Consider the following 15,793-nt stretch of genomic DNA (forward strand, 5'->3'; position numbering starts at 1 on the left):
ATAAGTCACCTTTACTGCAAAGCTTCTGTTCACTGTGATCGCTCTTCTGAATGACAGTAAACATGTACAGGACATGGCTTTAACATGTGCGATGAACTGATTTGAAGCTATAAAAAGAGCCATCAATGGGTGCAATATGATACTTAACTGAAAATTAACACCATGGGTATCTATTTTCTTTCCATGTTGACTCCTTTCGTCTAGCATAAATCCGGTTTAAAGGGGAACTATGAAAGTCTGGTCACTTTTCCGCCATTTTATTTATTTATGCCGACGAGAAAGGTTATATATCATATTTTCTATCATATGTACATATTTTTGCTGCTGAGACGGGATCTGGGACACCGGGTCGGAGGCGCTGATCTCGCAAGGTTGGTTTTCGGCCAACAGAGCCGCCATTCTCCCTCTTAACAAGCAACATTCATTTAACATTACCATTACTCCAAAGTTGTTTAATTAAGTTAAAAAAAAAAAAAGTAGCATAGTTATGGTAAAAATCTTGCATAGTTCCTCTTTAATGGTAAAAAAAAGAAGAAAAAAAGCGAGTGTCTTCTGTGCAGGTGTGCATGCTTACATATTTCCAGCCCAGGGTGGTGTGACAGTTTTCACAGTAGATATCAGCCACTGCATGAAGTCCTGTGAGCAGCAGCCTCTCCTCCGCAGGACCACAGCCAACATTCACCCTGAAACCAGATGCAGCCTCATCAAACAGCAGCACTTCTCTGAATTCATAGAACTAAAACGATTCTCCTGACCGGGCACTGAAACAGTTGGAAACCCAGTATCACTCTAATGTTGATAAATTGTGAGCTCAAACACCACATGAATCCCTTTGAGGAGAAAAAAGATTGAAGTTTGTGAAACGCTCGTAGTGAGAAAGTAGGAATCCATTCAAGGCCTCATCTGAACAGATCGCGTTTAAATTGAATCAGTTCTGATAAAACTAGATTAAGTTATTTTTCCTGGGAAGTCTTGATGCCTTCGTAACATATGGTTAGAGCAAGACCCACTATCCTGACCCACTAACCCAGTAGAAACGTCACTGAAGTTATCTCCCTCGACTTCAAGGTCCACTCTGCAGTAAATCAAATTATCTGTTGACAATGTGTAAACATGTCCGATACTAGGAATTTGTTTTCATCGGGAGCGCAATGATTTTTCTAATATATCATAGATTCACCAACTTCTTTTTGCTTTGTGGGCCCACTAAGTACTTACTTCCAAAACCACCACTTTTTTCCAATTAAAATGAATCAATTGCAGCTCTAGTTAAACTCACTTTGTAGCAGACCTTAGAATATGATTGCAACTCTACTATCAAGAATAGCAACTTTTGTGCATTTAATGAGACAGTGAGTTGTATTCAAAAAGGAAATACTCACACAGAGTTGAAGAGGTAGGCTCGGCCCTGGCTGCCTTGGAAAGACTGGTTGACATGGAGGAAAAATGTAATTAGAGAAAAAGTGCTACATGTGCCTACTTGACATTATGCACCACAAGCACAACAACATTATATTAATTTCTACAGCTACACAAAGTATTTCTCAAATGTCTTGTTAGTTTCAGACCCCTCCTTTAAGCTTTATGCCAGTCCAGTTTTTCTACTTTCTTCTTCAAATGAAATGATCATTAACAACAAAGGGTGGCAGCAAACTGACCTTGGAGATAAGATCGTCATGGTTGGCCAGGTGGGCACGGCAGTGCACACAGCTGTAACGACGGTGGCACGAGTCCAGGTAAGCCTGGAACGTCTTGGCCTTTGTCAGCTTCACCATGTCTGAGGAGCAACAGTTTGAGGGAGCAGGAAGGTGTTGAGGTGCAGGTGTTAGTGAGGCAGAAACACAGGCCATGTCTCCTTAGACTAAGGAAGTCATAATTACAGGTCAATCAGATGCTGCACAAGTGGCTTTCTCTTCCCATTTGGAATTAATGTCACTCTTATCAGTGAGGAAATCCAGGACATTAGACAGACAGGTTTGACAACAAGTTTGAACACATCTGATAATAAGATGGCCTAACCAAGGACAGAAAATGTACAGTGAAAAAGACTTAGTTTTGACACTCAATGCAGTGTTTTGACCTGCTTCATAAACACTGACTTTATCTGTAAGGAGCTCAAGGCTTACTTCAAACTTCCTGAGAATGTTATATGATTAATCAACCATTCTGATTTTTATTCACTTCAAATATTTTTAATATTTCTCTGACACATGACAAGAATCTATAAATCATCTTATTCTGTATTGTTTGTCAGATTAAAAAATGTCTGGTGCTGACAGTATGGTCAGGAAATTCTAATGGGAATCTCTTATAAGAAACACTGTTTATGACAAAAAAAGGTTGCAGCCATATATATTTTTTTAGTCAGATATGACTTTCCATGTGAAATTTGATATTTATAGCTTTTTCTCTTAATGATTTTCCCCCACATTTTTGCAGGTATTAGCTTCTTTAAATGTGGATAAATTAGCTGAGCTGCTGCTCCAGTCAACAGCTCAGATATGTTTCAGTCACGCATCTGTGTCAATGTAACAGGGCAGAGACCAAGTCATTACAGTTGTTTGTAACGACGTAGGCATTACTGCATCGTGGCAAAATCAGTAGAGCCAAAGGTGGCAGATGGGTTAGTGCAGCTTGTTTCCTGGTTCATAGCAGCTTTCATGCACAAGAGTCGCTCCATTAGCTACAGGCTGTTAACCCACATCCAGGCGCTGACAAAGACCTCAAACCCCACTGACCATGTGTCAGCGGCCAAATACGGACACACAAGCCACAAACGGCCTGAAACATGTGTCAGCTACGGCAAAAAATGAGCTACGACCTAGCGTTGTGTGCGTGTGAGTGTGTGCGTGTAAATGTGTATCAGTGTGTGCGTGTGTTAGCCTGCCTGCTAGCTCGGCACAGCCACAACAGGCAGCAGCAGCAGCAGCAGCAGCAGCTAACAGCAGGAGACCCCTCGCTGTCTGTCGACTCACCTCAAACCACCGCAGCTCTTCACGGTCGGAACAGCGGCCCAATTGGACTGACAGCCGAAAACCATGCGATTACAGCCGGGTACACGGTGGACAGGCAGGCAGGCAGGTACTAGTCGACCACCACCACCACCACCACCACGCGTTGAGCTGCTGCTCGGACAATGAAGACAACACGGACAGTCTGTGGTTGTTGTTGTTACTGCAGCGTTTACCCGCGTCTCTGTTTTGAACTTCCTCTCGGAGCTTTTTCTCTCTGCTCGGCAACAACACGGCGGCAGCAGCGGGAAGCCGACGGGGCTGGCGGTCTGGACGGGCTGGGAGGTGAGCAGCAGCGGCCGCGGCGGGAGGAAAAATGTGGTTTGTTTATGAAAACACGCAGGGGAGGAAGTCTGAAGACTGCAAAACAAATCCCCGTCGACCAATCAGAGCGTCCGAGTGACGTCTAGAATGTGGGTCAACCAATCAGAGGCGACCTCACATGAGCCCTCTTTATTGCCATCAGGATGATTGTTGATACAGTTTAATGGAGCCTGATAGAGAGTTATATTTCCCTGCAGCTGGATTTGGGACAAAAGTCATCTTTTCTAGACTGATTTGAAAGTAGTAGTGATATGTTACTAACTTACTTGAAATTACAATACCTTGAATATTGTATTTTGATAATACTTGCTATTCCCAACTTCTCCAGTATGGAGATTTGATGCTCTTCTTTGTCACACTCGATAATGAACATATTTCTATGGAAATGTGAAATAAAACAATATACTTGAAGATGTCAACTCTTTTCTAGCCATTTCTTGTTAGCTACATTCTTGAAATGTTGCTCCTTCTACATATCAGGAAACTTTAATTAAGGTTTCTGTACACATGATATGGTATGTGTAGAGAGCAGAGCTGAAATTGTGATTAGTGATTCACTAATAAGTTGATCGGCAGAAAATTAATTGGGCTTTTTCAAGACAGATTTGTCACATGTAGACTATACTGCTTGTCAGAATGTCCAAAGTTACATTTCCTATATCAGACCAATACCAAAAATACAGATGCACATTAGGCTACAGATGATTAAGATTAACACATTTGGAAACTAAAATCAGTGGAATTTGGGCATTTTTGTTTAGAAAAATGTAGATAAACCCCCTGTAATCAGTAAGCTCTACAGAAAAGTCAGAACTATAGTTCTGCTGGACAGTAATTTCATTTTCAAGGTATTTAGTCCAACAACATACAGTAGTTTTATGTAACATGTGAACCTAAACTGGCCTCAAAAGTGATAAATTCTTCTGAGAAAGTGGCCTGTGTCCTCAGCTGTATGTCCCTGCTTGTACATTATGATCACAAGAGCCTAACTTCTCTGCCGCGTCACTAATTGTTCTTTGCATTTATTGTAAAGTCCTCCTTGGCCCTGATCCACTTATTCCATTAACTCATTCGTCACACAGCGAAACCGGGTCAGAAAAATACAGCCTTTGTTTCACTAACAGACGGGTCGATTATAAAAGGACTTTGACCGTAGCTTGGGAAAACAGGGACGCAGGTGAGGTTTGTGCACATGGAAACCCTCAGCCCATATGTGCATAATGTGATACAGTTTTAAATACAGATGCTCAACATATTCTCAACACTGCTATGTACTCACCTACATACATTTGTAGAATTAATAATTCCACGTTTCACTCCTGTTAAATATATCAACATCACTGAAAAACTTTCCCCAGTCATTTATTTGATAAATCCAGCACTTACTCAAACCATAAACCATATAATGTCTGAAAATAACATGAGACAGAGTCAAAACAAAGTCATGTTTACTCTCTTATCAGTAGAGATGTGGTGTCAGGTGACTTGGTCTGGCTGGTTAAATATTCACTCACTGGTAAATCAGTGGCTCTTTGGTTCAACACTGAGCTGTGTCTGAATGACTGTGGGTGGAGGCCAGGGCACAGATATGAGCTGATTGCACATCAAGTGACTACAGCAACAGAGATTCAGGGTTGTGATCAAAGAGCTGGGTGATAGTTTTGTTTCATGATTGATCAAAAGCATGGGCAATGGGAAATGAGCCTTACACCTCTTGTGTTTACATCTGATTAATACAGTTTTCTTTTTGTTTTACACAATCCTTCCTCTTGAAAAACCCACCACATCTGTGTTGTCATGACTGGATGTATTTTGAGGTCACTCCTGACTTCTGTTTCTGCTGAAGTAGTTTGACAAAAGAGTGGGATAGTCGGTCATCACTCCTGTGGCTCCCACTTCAAGTGCAGCCTTTATGTCCTCGTCTTCATTGCACACAAACAAATGCACCTGAAAATACAGAAATAATTAAAACACTAGTGACTTTTTCTGCAACACTTTGATGATTGATGATGATGAATTTGGAAGAGCTTGCTCGCACGCACAAATGCACACACAAGGTCAGATAGATTTGTGATTTATGATGATTGCTTTGCTGTAGACAACAATGAAATGAAGCTGATCCCAACAAAACATGAGGATTAAAGATGAAATCACACAGTGTCCTGTTTTCTTGCCATCTTTGCTGCCAGTCTGAGCTACAGACAGAATACATGAACATTTAACATAAAACAAAAATACTGCAGCATTAAGAAGCAGCTGTTCGTCCACACTACAGAACAATAATTTCTGGTCTATGCAGTGTTTTCTTCTTCATCAATTACACAGATGCTGTCTTTCTAATACTAACACTGTTTTATTTTGTTTCTCTCACTTTTACATCTGACAGGTCACTGCTTTCTTGTCAACTTCTTGGTGCAAAGGGTCTTTCCTGAGTCTCTCATTCAGAATTACTCTGCAGTGCAGTGGTGAGGCCTTCAGCAGCTGACAGAGCTGCAGCACATGACTTCAGTTGTTTTCATGCTCAAACTATTCACTGACCACTCGTGGCCTGACGATGGATGTGATCTCATCCCAGCAGAGATTACTCACATCAGGGCAGAGGTGATGCGTCAGAGACGCTCACGGCAGCAGAGTGAGAAATGCTGAAGTATTTTCTGCGTTAAAACACTGGATGTATAGAAGCAGAGATGCTTAGATCTCACTTCTCATGACTTTTTATTTTTATTTATTCATTTATTTATTTTACTTTCTCTGCATTGTTGTAATGTATTTCTTCAAACTCTGCTTTCACGTTTGTACTTTTAGATTGTGATGATGTTTCATACCTGAATTCCACGGGCTGCAAGGTGTTTAAAAAGACCCTTCCTCATAGTGACTCTGGAATGACAGCAAGTAAAAATCTATGAAAAAAAATCAGTATATAGAATTGATATAACTATGACTATATAAACTAGCTGATTTAACACCAGAATGTATGGTAGAATTCTGCATGGAAATACGAGCCTGCATTCAAATATTGTTTTATGTTCAGGAAATATTTGGTAACACCTTCCTCTTTAATGCTTAATTTCAAAACCGACAATGAGTCAGCTGTTGTCTGTGTGAGAGACTTCAGCATCCTCTTTAACCTTCACTCACTTTTCCAGCAAAGAGACGACAAGGCCGTTCTTCAGGATGCTTGTCCCAGGAATGTACGTCCTTCAACAGCCAAACACACACACAGAGAGAAACAATCAACACATCTGCACTGAAACAGATAGATACCACATTACAGGGGAAATCTGAGTGGATTGAACCACATGAATGCATAATGACATGCAGTCACAAACAAATGTAATATAAGTGCATATACTACATTTCAAATATGACATGCATACATACAACATAAACGTGCATTTGTAAAAAATAATTTATGGAACCTTAAGAAGTTGGAATATTGACATGTATAGACATATACGTACATATATGTCTATACATGTCAATATTCAAACATATGCCCTTACAAATGTTTACATTTATGCCTGTATTGTAGACATGTAGGGTATTTTAAATATGTAATAATCCCAAAGCCTGTGAGTTATGCACATGTTGTTTTGATAAACATAAATAATAATAACATATATGGTAAAACATATCAATCAAATAAATGTATCATAAACATTTATGGTCACAACATGTCACACCATGAAAATCATATATCAATACATATAGATTTACAATGGGTATTTTATATAGTTGATATTTTGATGTCCATATTCATATGTGCTAAACATCTACGTATCTATCTATATCCCCAGAGGATGCATGTACAGTATGGGTGTATGTGCATGTCATACATTACATTAACACGTGGGCAGCTACAAAACATCGACAGAGTGATTGTCTGGTAAAATCAACTGTGCCCAAGTATGAAGGTTAAATATTTCCTTCCCCTTCATGAACCTACATTTTAACATTAAAGACCTGATAGTGTAATGACACACAACCACACACATGGACTCCACATGCAGCCACACCTGTTGATGATTCGTGGGAGGTAGAACTGCAGTAAACTCTCCCCCAGCGGGACAAAGGGCAGCAGGCCGCTGTAGAAGAGCAGCAGGAGCAGGATGCCTCGCCTCATTGTGAAACTGTACGGCATGGACCCGTTCTACCACAGAGATAGATAGAAGGAGAGAGACGAGGGTATCAGCACCAACAGAGACAGGGAGTGATGCTGAGACAGTGTTGGAAAAGAGTCGAGACATACAACACTATGTTAACTTGTAACTCTGTGGGTCACGTACCACTCTCTGACATTCCTTCATGGCTTCTGAGTCCACAGAGGCCCAGACGGTGATCTCCTCCCTGTTGTAGCATTTCACCAGGTCAGACACCTGCACGCAGACATGAGGGGGTCACACATTAAAAATGAGAGATCAATCCATTGGTTCAGATCAAGTACAGCCAATTACCACTTTTACCTGTGGGAGGCTAAAAACAACATGAAGTCCAAACTGTGGACAAATGGCAGCAGCAGTTTAAAACGCATCATCAGGGATGATCTTAATGTTTAATTGGATACTTGTTAAGCAGCACAAAAGCCTCAACCGCAGACCTTGTTGACATGCCTGAGCTTGGATAATCCAGAGCCTGACTGACACTTCCAGGCTGCTCCCTCCTCCGTAAAACATCGATATGGTCTGAATCACTGCTTCTCATGCCTGCCTATGTTGGACCGTCATGTTGATCCTGGATACTGGACTACCTCACGAATCGTCCACAGTATCGGAGGTCACAAGACTGTGTCCCACAGGGAACAGTCCTGGCTCTGTTCCTCTTCAACCTCTCCACTGCAGACTCAATGTGGTGGATTTCTGCAGGCATGGACAGGACACCCCCCTTCATCACTGGTGAACATACCAGGGAGTGGGTATACATCTTACAAGTAACTGGGTGTTCACCTTGTAGCAACCAAAAACGTAATAACAGCCAATAACGTAATAATTTTGGCCATTTTAAATGTAATAAAGCCAATAATGTAATAATGTGCCAATAATGTAATAAAACTTTTGAGCCAATAACGTAATAACTTTTTTGCCAATAATGTAATAAGTTATTACATTATTGGCTGGTAATAACTGGTGCAGATAATGTAATAATACATAAATATGACTGCAGTTCTTGGAAATAAAAGGCTTTTTTTTTTTTTACAGTTTTTGTGCAGTTTGCTAATTAAAAATAGGTAAGTGGATGACATAGTCGTCATATTTATTCATCCAAAATATGTACTATCTTCACTCAGTCACTCAGTCACTCAGCCACTCAAGTTTCATCAAGTTGGAAAAATGATGGCTAAATGTTAATTAAAAAAAAAAAAATCAATGGTAAAACCAAATCAACGCCATTGCTCCTCCGGGCCATGCTGGAACATTTCACATTGCCTATTTCCAATGGTTTGTCTGAGGCAGGAAGTTATACATGACTGAAACATAAACTGGCTGGCAGACACCATTCAATACACAAGTTTGGTTATGTTTTGGAGGTTGTTGATAGCCTACAATGCTTACTTACTGCAAACATATCATTAAGCACGGTAGAAGTGAGAGAGAGAGAGAGAGGTGAAAGATAGTACATATCTTGGATGAATAAATATGACGACTATGTCATCCACTATACCTATTTTTGATTAGCAAACTGCACAAAACTGCAAAAAAGCCTTTTATTTCCAAGAACTGCAGTCATATTTATGTATTATTACATTATTGGCACCAGTTATTACATTTTCAAAGGTTTTTTTTAATACTAGGCCAATGACGTAATAACCAGCCAATAATGTAATAACTTGTTACATTATTGGCAAAAAGTTATTACGTTATTGGCTCAAAAATGTTATTACATTATTGGCACATTATTACATTATTGGCTTTATTACATTTAAAATGACCAAAATTATTACGTTATTGGCTATTATTACGTTTTTGGTTGCTACACACCTGAACAATAAACTGGACTGGACAGAAAACTCTGTGACACTTTATAGGAAGGGACAGAGCAGACTCTATCTGCTGAGGCTGAGGCTTTTTGGAGTGAAGGGGGCACTCTTTAAACTGGTCAAGAAGTGCCAGCTCTGCTCTGTCCTGCTGGGATGTTCACTCAGACCTAGTGGAGGTTGTTGGAGAGAAGAGAATGATGGCCAAGGTGGTCTCATTTCTGATAGACAATCACTCCCATCCCATGAGCGACATCCTGACTGGACTGGAGAGCTCCTTCAGTGATCGACCCCTTCACGCAAAATGTGTGACAGAGTGATATCGCAGGTCTTTCCTCCCTGCAGTTGTCAGACTGCACAATCAACACTGCTCCTATACAACATAATATAACCTGGACAACCTGACTATCTGACACTCTCAATTCACAGTATACAACATCAATATCATGTGTAGGCCTACATAATTAATCCCCTCCTGTAAATAATCAATTGCTTATTTATATATAATTGTCACCACTCATTACTGGACTATGTATAGATATTTAGATTAGACAGATACATCTTGCTGCATGCCATTTTTTTTTATCCGACACGATTTTAACTTGTTTTAAATTATTTATTTTTAATAAAGCACTGCGAGAAACTGGTGAGAAACGATATTTCATTTCAGCCTATGTATTGTACATACATATGTGTGAAATGACAATTAAGTGTCTTGACCTCTTGATCTTATCTTTTTGCAAAATGCACTTGAAACAATGGACTTGGGATTTTCCCCCTTTTGGTTATTTATTGAAGTTATTTCATGTTTTTTTGTGTACTCAACCTTTTCTATCAGCCGGTGGTTGTTCTGTTTGATCTCAATGCTGACTGGAATCTCAGGAAACTTCCTGAACACGTCGTCAAGCAGAGCGAACTTCCTGTCTGTACCGGTGCTGTAGCGACCTGGAGAATGGGACATCACACACACACACACACACACACACACACACATTGACCTACTTCTACACTCAGCTCCTTTTGTTAATGATTGAGACAGTAGAGAATGAAAAGAAAAACTCACCTGCATAAAATGTCACCTCCAGTCTCTCCTTGTACAAAGGTAAATCCTGAGAGAGTTGAGAAGCAGACACATGGAGACAAAAGAAATCAGATCACTGTTGTACAGAGTGTGATTTACACCAATTGTTGCTACTAACTCGCAGCTGAATGCAAACTCAAAGATTAACATTTACTTGAAATTATTTCAGTTCATAAATGTTTTTCAGCAAAACTCAGATGCAAAAGATTTAAATCTGAAGTAAGACGCTGTTCTCAGTCGGCACATTTATCAGTTCATTTAAAAATCCTGCTGCATGATGAGGCTCCAAAGCATCTCAGGTAGGTTCAAAGAGAATATTTGAATTTGCGTGCAGCTATTTCGCATCTTACAATTAAACTGAATATGCAACGCGTTGATATAACCCCTACTTAACAAGTCACTTCCATGCCAGTGTGCTGAGCTGAAAAAGTCACACAGAAAACCACCACCTGGACAAAAACACTGTTTGCGAGAGCGGACGTGCTGTCTCAGCGTGACCTTTGACCCGGCCCTCGGCCCTGTGAGGTCTGTTCTCCCACCTGTAGGTTTAGTGAGGAGATGGTGACGTCCTGTCCGGTCTGCCTCAGCAGATTCTCATCGTGTGACACCACCACGCGTCCGTCATGCGTCAGGTGACAGTCCATTTCCAGCATCTGTGTGCCCTGCTCCACCGCGCTGGAGACAGAGACGCAGGCGGAGAGAGCAGAATCAATGACAGTCTGCACATCTATCAACTGAAAACTGAGAGAGCGTCTGCAGCATGACGGTGTCACTCTAAAAAAGGTTGTGCAACAACTGCAGACGGTGTTGCAAAAAATAAACACGTGCTGTTCCTTTATGTAGAACAGATCCATTTCATATAAGACAGTTTACCAGCTCATCATGAAGAAAAGATACAATCAGAGGGATCTGGACTGTGTTACAGGCAAACGGGGTTTCAGAAAAAAGTCTTTGTTCCTCCATAACACTCGCCAAATCATATTACTTATTTTTAAAACCTTAAATGTCTTATTATTAACATGAGTACCCAATGAAGACCTGAGATAGGCAGATGGATGGGTGTTGGTCACCCCGTGGTCTTGGATTGTGACCCAGATAATGTTGTGGTGGCCTACTTGAGACCGGTCTGGAGAACAAATTTTCAAGGTCTTGGTCTTGTCTCGGAATCGACTACATTTTTACTCGGCCTTGCCTTGGTCTTGGCCGAGCTGGACTCTATCCGTCACTCGCTCACTTTGGCTTATGTTATATAATTCAATAACTTTAAGACAATTAAAATAGTTCTACAAAGGATATGCTTGTGTAACCGTACTTCAGCAGATTCTGTGTTGTGTTCTTCTGTTCAATCCAAACTTTGTTACAATTAAATATGGTTTAGATTTTATATGAAATGATCTTTTCTTTTTCTTTTTAGCTGAGGAATAATGTAAATATCAAGCCACATGATTAGTATAAGTACTGGTACTGAATACAGTAATGGTCTTGAAAATGTTCTCGTATAGGTTTGGTCTCGCCTCGGTGGTCTTGACCACAACACTATACCCAGGGTGACCAGGCATTTACCATTAGAGCCCCAGTATTTGGGACTTGGGACTCTCTCTCATCTCTGACCAATTTTAAATCTCTTCTTAAAACACATTTCCTTGTCTTAGCCATTGGTTACATCTGATTTGTCTTGTTTTAACCCCATCATTGTTTCTACTTGTCCTATTGCTCTTATGGATCCTTTTACTCAGTGCAGCTTTGAGATGCTGTCCGAGGTTTATTGTTACAATATTATCATAACTGGGCACATCTGTTCTGAGAGCAGCAGCAGCCTCTTGAGCTCAGTACTCACTGTGTGAATGCCTCCATGGTGCTTTCTATCCTCTCTCCAGACCCTGCAAACAAACACATGAATCAAGGGGGATGATGACAGCAGAGGGCCCCTGGGGTCACTTATAGCCAGGGGCCACAGAAAAGATTGGGACAAATATTTGCTGAGGAGACAACAGAGCAACAGGAAACACTTTTCTTATTTGCTTGGTTTTCAAATGGATGTCACTTCAACACATTAGGTTATCATCAATCAGATCTCTGCATTATCTTATGCACTGTGTGTTGACTTTTTACATCTCATTGCTGCAGGTTAAAAAGAAAACAGTTAGTCAGTGAACCATCCTGACAGCCTGAATATTGACGCAGGATTTGAAAAGCGCCTCATTCAAACCCTGATAATAGATCCCTCCTCCTGTCCTCTTACCTCCTCGATGTGAGATATGCGCGCAGTAGAAGGCCGTGCGTTTCCTCTTGTGGAGAACGAGTGGGTTCTTCAGCAGGTACAAGGAGGTGAGGGTGTACCCTCCCAACGCCGGGAGGACGAAATAAAACAGACTGCTCATGAGTCTCGCCTTCTCTGTTCAATCAAAAAGTCAAAAAGGTGTGATCAAACTAAACTCCCAGATCCGTGTATCCAGGTGATCTCCGACAACTCCCTCTGTCTGTGGTCTTCCACTGAAGAACAGCACGACGACTTTGAAACTGGGTCGACTGGTAGGACTGACAACAATCATGCCTCAAATGTTTCATCACACACGCCAAACGTCTCCCTTGCTCTCGCTCTTTTGAAAGACACCTGAAACCTGCAGAGTTGTAAAAATCTGTTAATGAAGCATGGACTCACAGCCCGCAGCTCACCTCTCTCTCTCTCTCTCTCTCTGGCCTCTCCCCTGCCTGTGGCATTACTAAATCACTCTTTACACTCTTTTGTTCAACAGGAACCAGCAGCTTTGTGTGTGCATGTGTGTCATACCTGGACTCTGCATGCTTGCCAACATTGTTCTAGGATTTCTGTCATTTGACTTCGCCGTGCGAGGGGCATTGCATTAAATTACATACCCAACACTGAATATTATGACATGAGAGGTGCTGCAAGTAAGAAAAAGAAAAGAATCTGTTGTTCTTTCCAGATTCCAGATTAAACCACAAACATAAACAAGCATATTTGAAAAAACACAGCAGCAACAGGTTTCTCAGCCGAGGTCCTGTTTGACAAAAGGGATGTGGCGGCATGTGGAGATGTGTAAACTAAACTCTGACCCATAAGGACAGAAATATGAAAACAGCCACGTCTGGAGGCAGTGGTGCTCTACACATATACAGTACAGAGTCAGCAGAGTGTGGCACTGTATTGTTAGGCTTCAATAACCAACCTGGCCTGTGACAACAATGGTGCAACAGGCTGAGCCCACTCTCAGATAGTAGCTACAACAAGCCTGGTCAACACCAGAGGTTAGAAACCTATTCACTGCAGCGCGATGTGGCTTTCTAGCATTTTCTCACAGATCAATGTTTTAGAGTTTTACTTTAAATTAGAAGTGAAACGCTGCTGCAGTGATTTGAGCCACAGCCAAAAGACTCTGGGAATGCACAGGATGTAAGTCGAGGCCATGCTGAGACATGTAGGCCTAAACACATACATAGATAATATAGGACAAATGTAGGACTGTTGAGGGAGCTCGCAATGTTTTTTGTTTGTTCGCTTGCTTGTTTTGTTTTTTGTTGTTGTTATTTTTTTGTTTTTTTTACTTAGTTATAGTTATGTATGTCTTGATGGTGTCTTTATGTGGGGGATGGAAAGTTAAAAGTCCATCCCCTTTTCAGACCAGGTGTTGTTGTTTTCTAGCTGTGCTGTTGCTGTATTGGTATGTTGGTGTCTGTGGTCTGGTGTGAAATAAACACTACAAAACTTTCACAGCTTCACAGAAAAGTGAGTTAACTCCAGTAAACGTCAGCTTCATGCACAGTCCCACCGTTCTCAGGCTTTCACTTCCACAGAAACCCTTCACACTGGGCTGTTGCGTTGCTCTAATGCAGGTTACACAATTTCACAAGAATGAGAACCGACTTGTTTAAGGACACGTTTCCATGGCAACAACCAACGTCACAAAAATGACAAAAAATAAAAAGGGGATCATATAATTTGTAGCTTGTTGAAGAACAGATGAGAAAATAAAAGGTCTTAAAGGAGCACAGAGATCTGTAGGAAGGGTGAAGGAAGGCACATGTAGGAAACACATAACACAATATTGTGGTTAACAGATTAATGCCTAGTAGTGAAACACTACAAGTGAGTAGCTGCTATTTCTATGTCCATGTAGCCTGCAGACCTCCTAATTGGACACGTAAAAACTGAAGTGATTACATCTCTTTGTACTTTTCATGACCTTTTATCTTCATAGTTGTGTGGCTATATTTTGTGTCTCTTCATACTCATGTTTAGTTAAAAATAAAAAACCTTGGGCTCACAGGGAAGGGTTAAGATGCTGGCACTGAACTCTGCTGAGCAGTTTGCTGCTGCTGCCAGGTCTGACATGTTTCTACAAAGATAAGGACTGACAGAAATCACAGACAGTCAAAAAGCTCTGAGCGACAGATGAACTTCAAAAGACAAAACAAAAAACCCCACAGACAAGTCATAACAGTATCAGGAAATTTTATTTAATTATAGGTATATAATTCTGTTTCTTTATTAATCGTTTAATTCATAATACCCATAGAATATACAGACTATAACCCTCAATAACTCATATCTCTTTGACAGTCTACTTATATCTTCTTTTAAAATAATTCCTTCTAAGATCTTGGAGGGGAAATTAAAAAACAAAACAAAACAAAAAAAAACAAAACTAGATTTCAGAAAGATTGAAAACACTGCCAATAATAATTATAATAATAATAATAATCATCACGCCCATAAGAGAAATAAAGAAGAAAAAAAAATACAAATAAAAACATTCTATCATAATTAAAAAAATGATACAACTTTAACTCCCTTTTAATGTAAAAAAAGAAGAAGAGAAACGAAAAAGTACAACAACTCACCAATATAACAACAATAGCAATAATAAGAAGAGCCATTTAGAAACAACATGTGGAAAGAGGCCTCAGACAGACAGGCCTTACACTGGTCGATACTGTGTATGAATGTATGTGGTGTGTTTAAGTGCAACATTTCACAAACACACACATACACTCTTCTTGGTTGTGTGTGTGTGTGTGTGTGTGTGAGTGAGTGTGTGAGAAGGATTCATCCCCATGGTTCCCCAGTGAGATGTTTGGTCTGGTGGCAGGTCAGAGGGGGAAAAAACTAAACGATTGTGTGACTGTTTCTATGTTGAAAAAAGGAGGAGAAAAAAAAAAAAGTCACACAGGTAACTGCAGGGAGAGGGCCCGAGCTGTGAGGAAATAATACGCACTTCCAAAAAACACACACACACGCATACTCACGCACACAGAGGACAAAAAGAGTCGTGGCTTTGTTACTCATACACAAGCACTTTTACACCGACATAAATTACTGCACACAACGAGCTTTGCACAACGCAGCAGGTGAAACTTAAAGCAGCTACGAGACAGAGGAGGACC

General features: G+C 40.6%; 2 protein-coding genes across 2 annotated transcripts in view; both read right to left on the minus strand.

The window, feature by feature from the left end:
* ypel3 (yippee-like 3) overlaps positions 1 to 3,404 on the minus strand; it is a 4,852-nt gene extending 1,448 nt beyond the window's left edge. The window contains exons 1-4 of the mRNA XM_085784603.1: positions 2,976 to 3,404; positions 1,659 to 1,777; positions 1,383 to 1,426; positions 575 to 683 (exon numbers count right to left, since the gene is read on the minus strand). Of these exons, the coding sequence (XP_085640729.1) occupies positions 575 to 683; positions 1,383 to 1,426; positions 1,659 to 1,775 (270 nt within the window). The 5' untranslated portion in view covers positions 1,776 to 1,777; positions 2,976 to 3,404. The remainder of the gene's footprint in view (positions 1 to 574; positions 684 to 1,382; positions 1,427 to 1,658; positions 1,778 to 2,975) is intronic.
* Positions 3,405 to 5,123: 1,719 nt separating this feature from the next.
* On the minus strand, positions 5,124 to 13,320 carry gdpd3a (glycerophosphodiester phosphodiesterase domain containing 3a). Its single transcript, XM_085784601.1, has 11 exons — positions 13,179 to 13,320; positions 12,630 to 12,782; positions 12,225 to 12,267; positions 10,927 to 11,062; positions 10,370 to 10,415; positions 10,133 to 10,251; positions 7,622 to 7,711; positions 7,352 to 7,485; positions 6,474 to 6,533; positions 6,161 to 6,212; positions 5,124 to 5,282 (listed from the first exon to the last, which is right to left on the minus strand). Exons 1-11 carry the CDS (start codon positions 13,201 to 13,203, stop codon positions 5,154 to 5,156), a joined length of 987 nt encoding a protein of 328 aa, XP_085640727.1. The 5' UTR covers positions 13,204 to 13,320; the 3' UTR covers positions 5,124 to 5,153.
* Between the last annotated feature and the right edge of the window lie 2,473 nt (positions 13,321 to 15,793).

The sequence above is a fragment of the Trachurus japonicus genome, chromosome 8, assembly GCF_045865225.1.
Source record: "Trachurus japonicus isolate A0001 chromosome 8, Traja_1.0".
NCBI lineage: Eukaryota > Metazoa > Chordata > Actinopteri > Carangiformes > Carangidae > Trachurus > Trachurus japonicus.

Excerpts from the sequence above, each read along its gene's own strand:
- gdpd3a (XM_085784601.1), bottom strand. The coding sequence starts at position 13,203 with ATGTTGGCAAGCATGCAGAGTCCAG. Across the intron at positions 12,268-12,629 it reads GCATATCTCACATCGAGGAG|GGTCTGGAGAGAGGATAGAA; the intron begins GTAAGAGGACAG and ends GTTTGTTTGCAG. Across the intron at positions 7,712-10,132 it reads ACCACCGGCTGATAGAAAAG|GTGTCTGACCTGGTGAAATG; the intron begins GTTGAGTACACA and ends GTCTGCGTGCAG.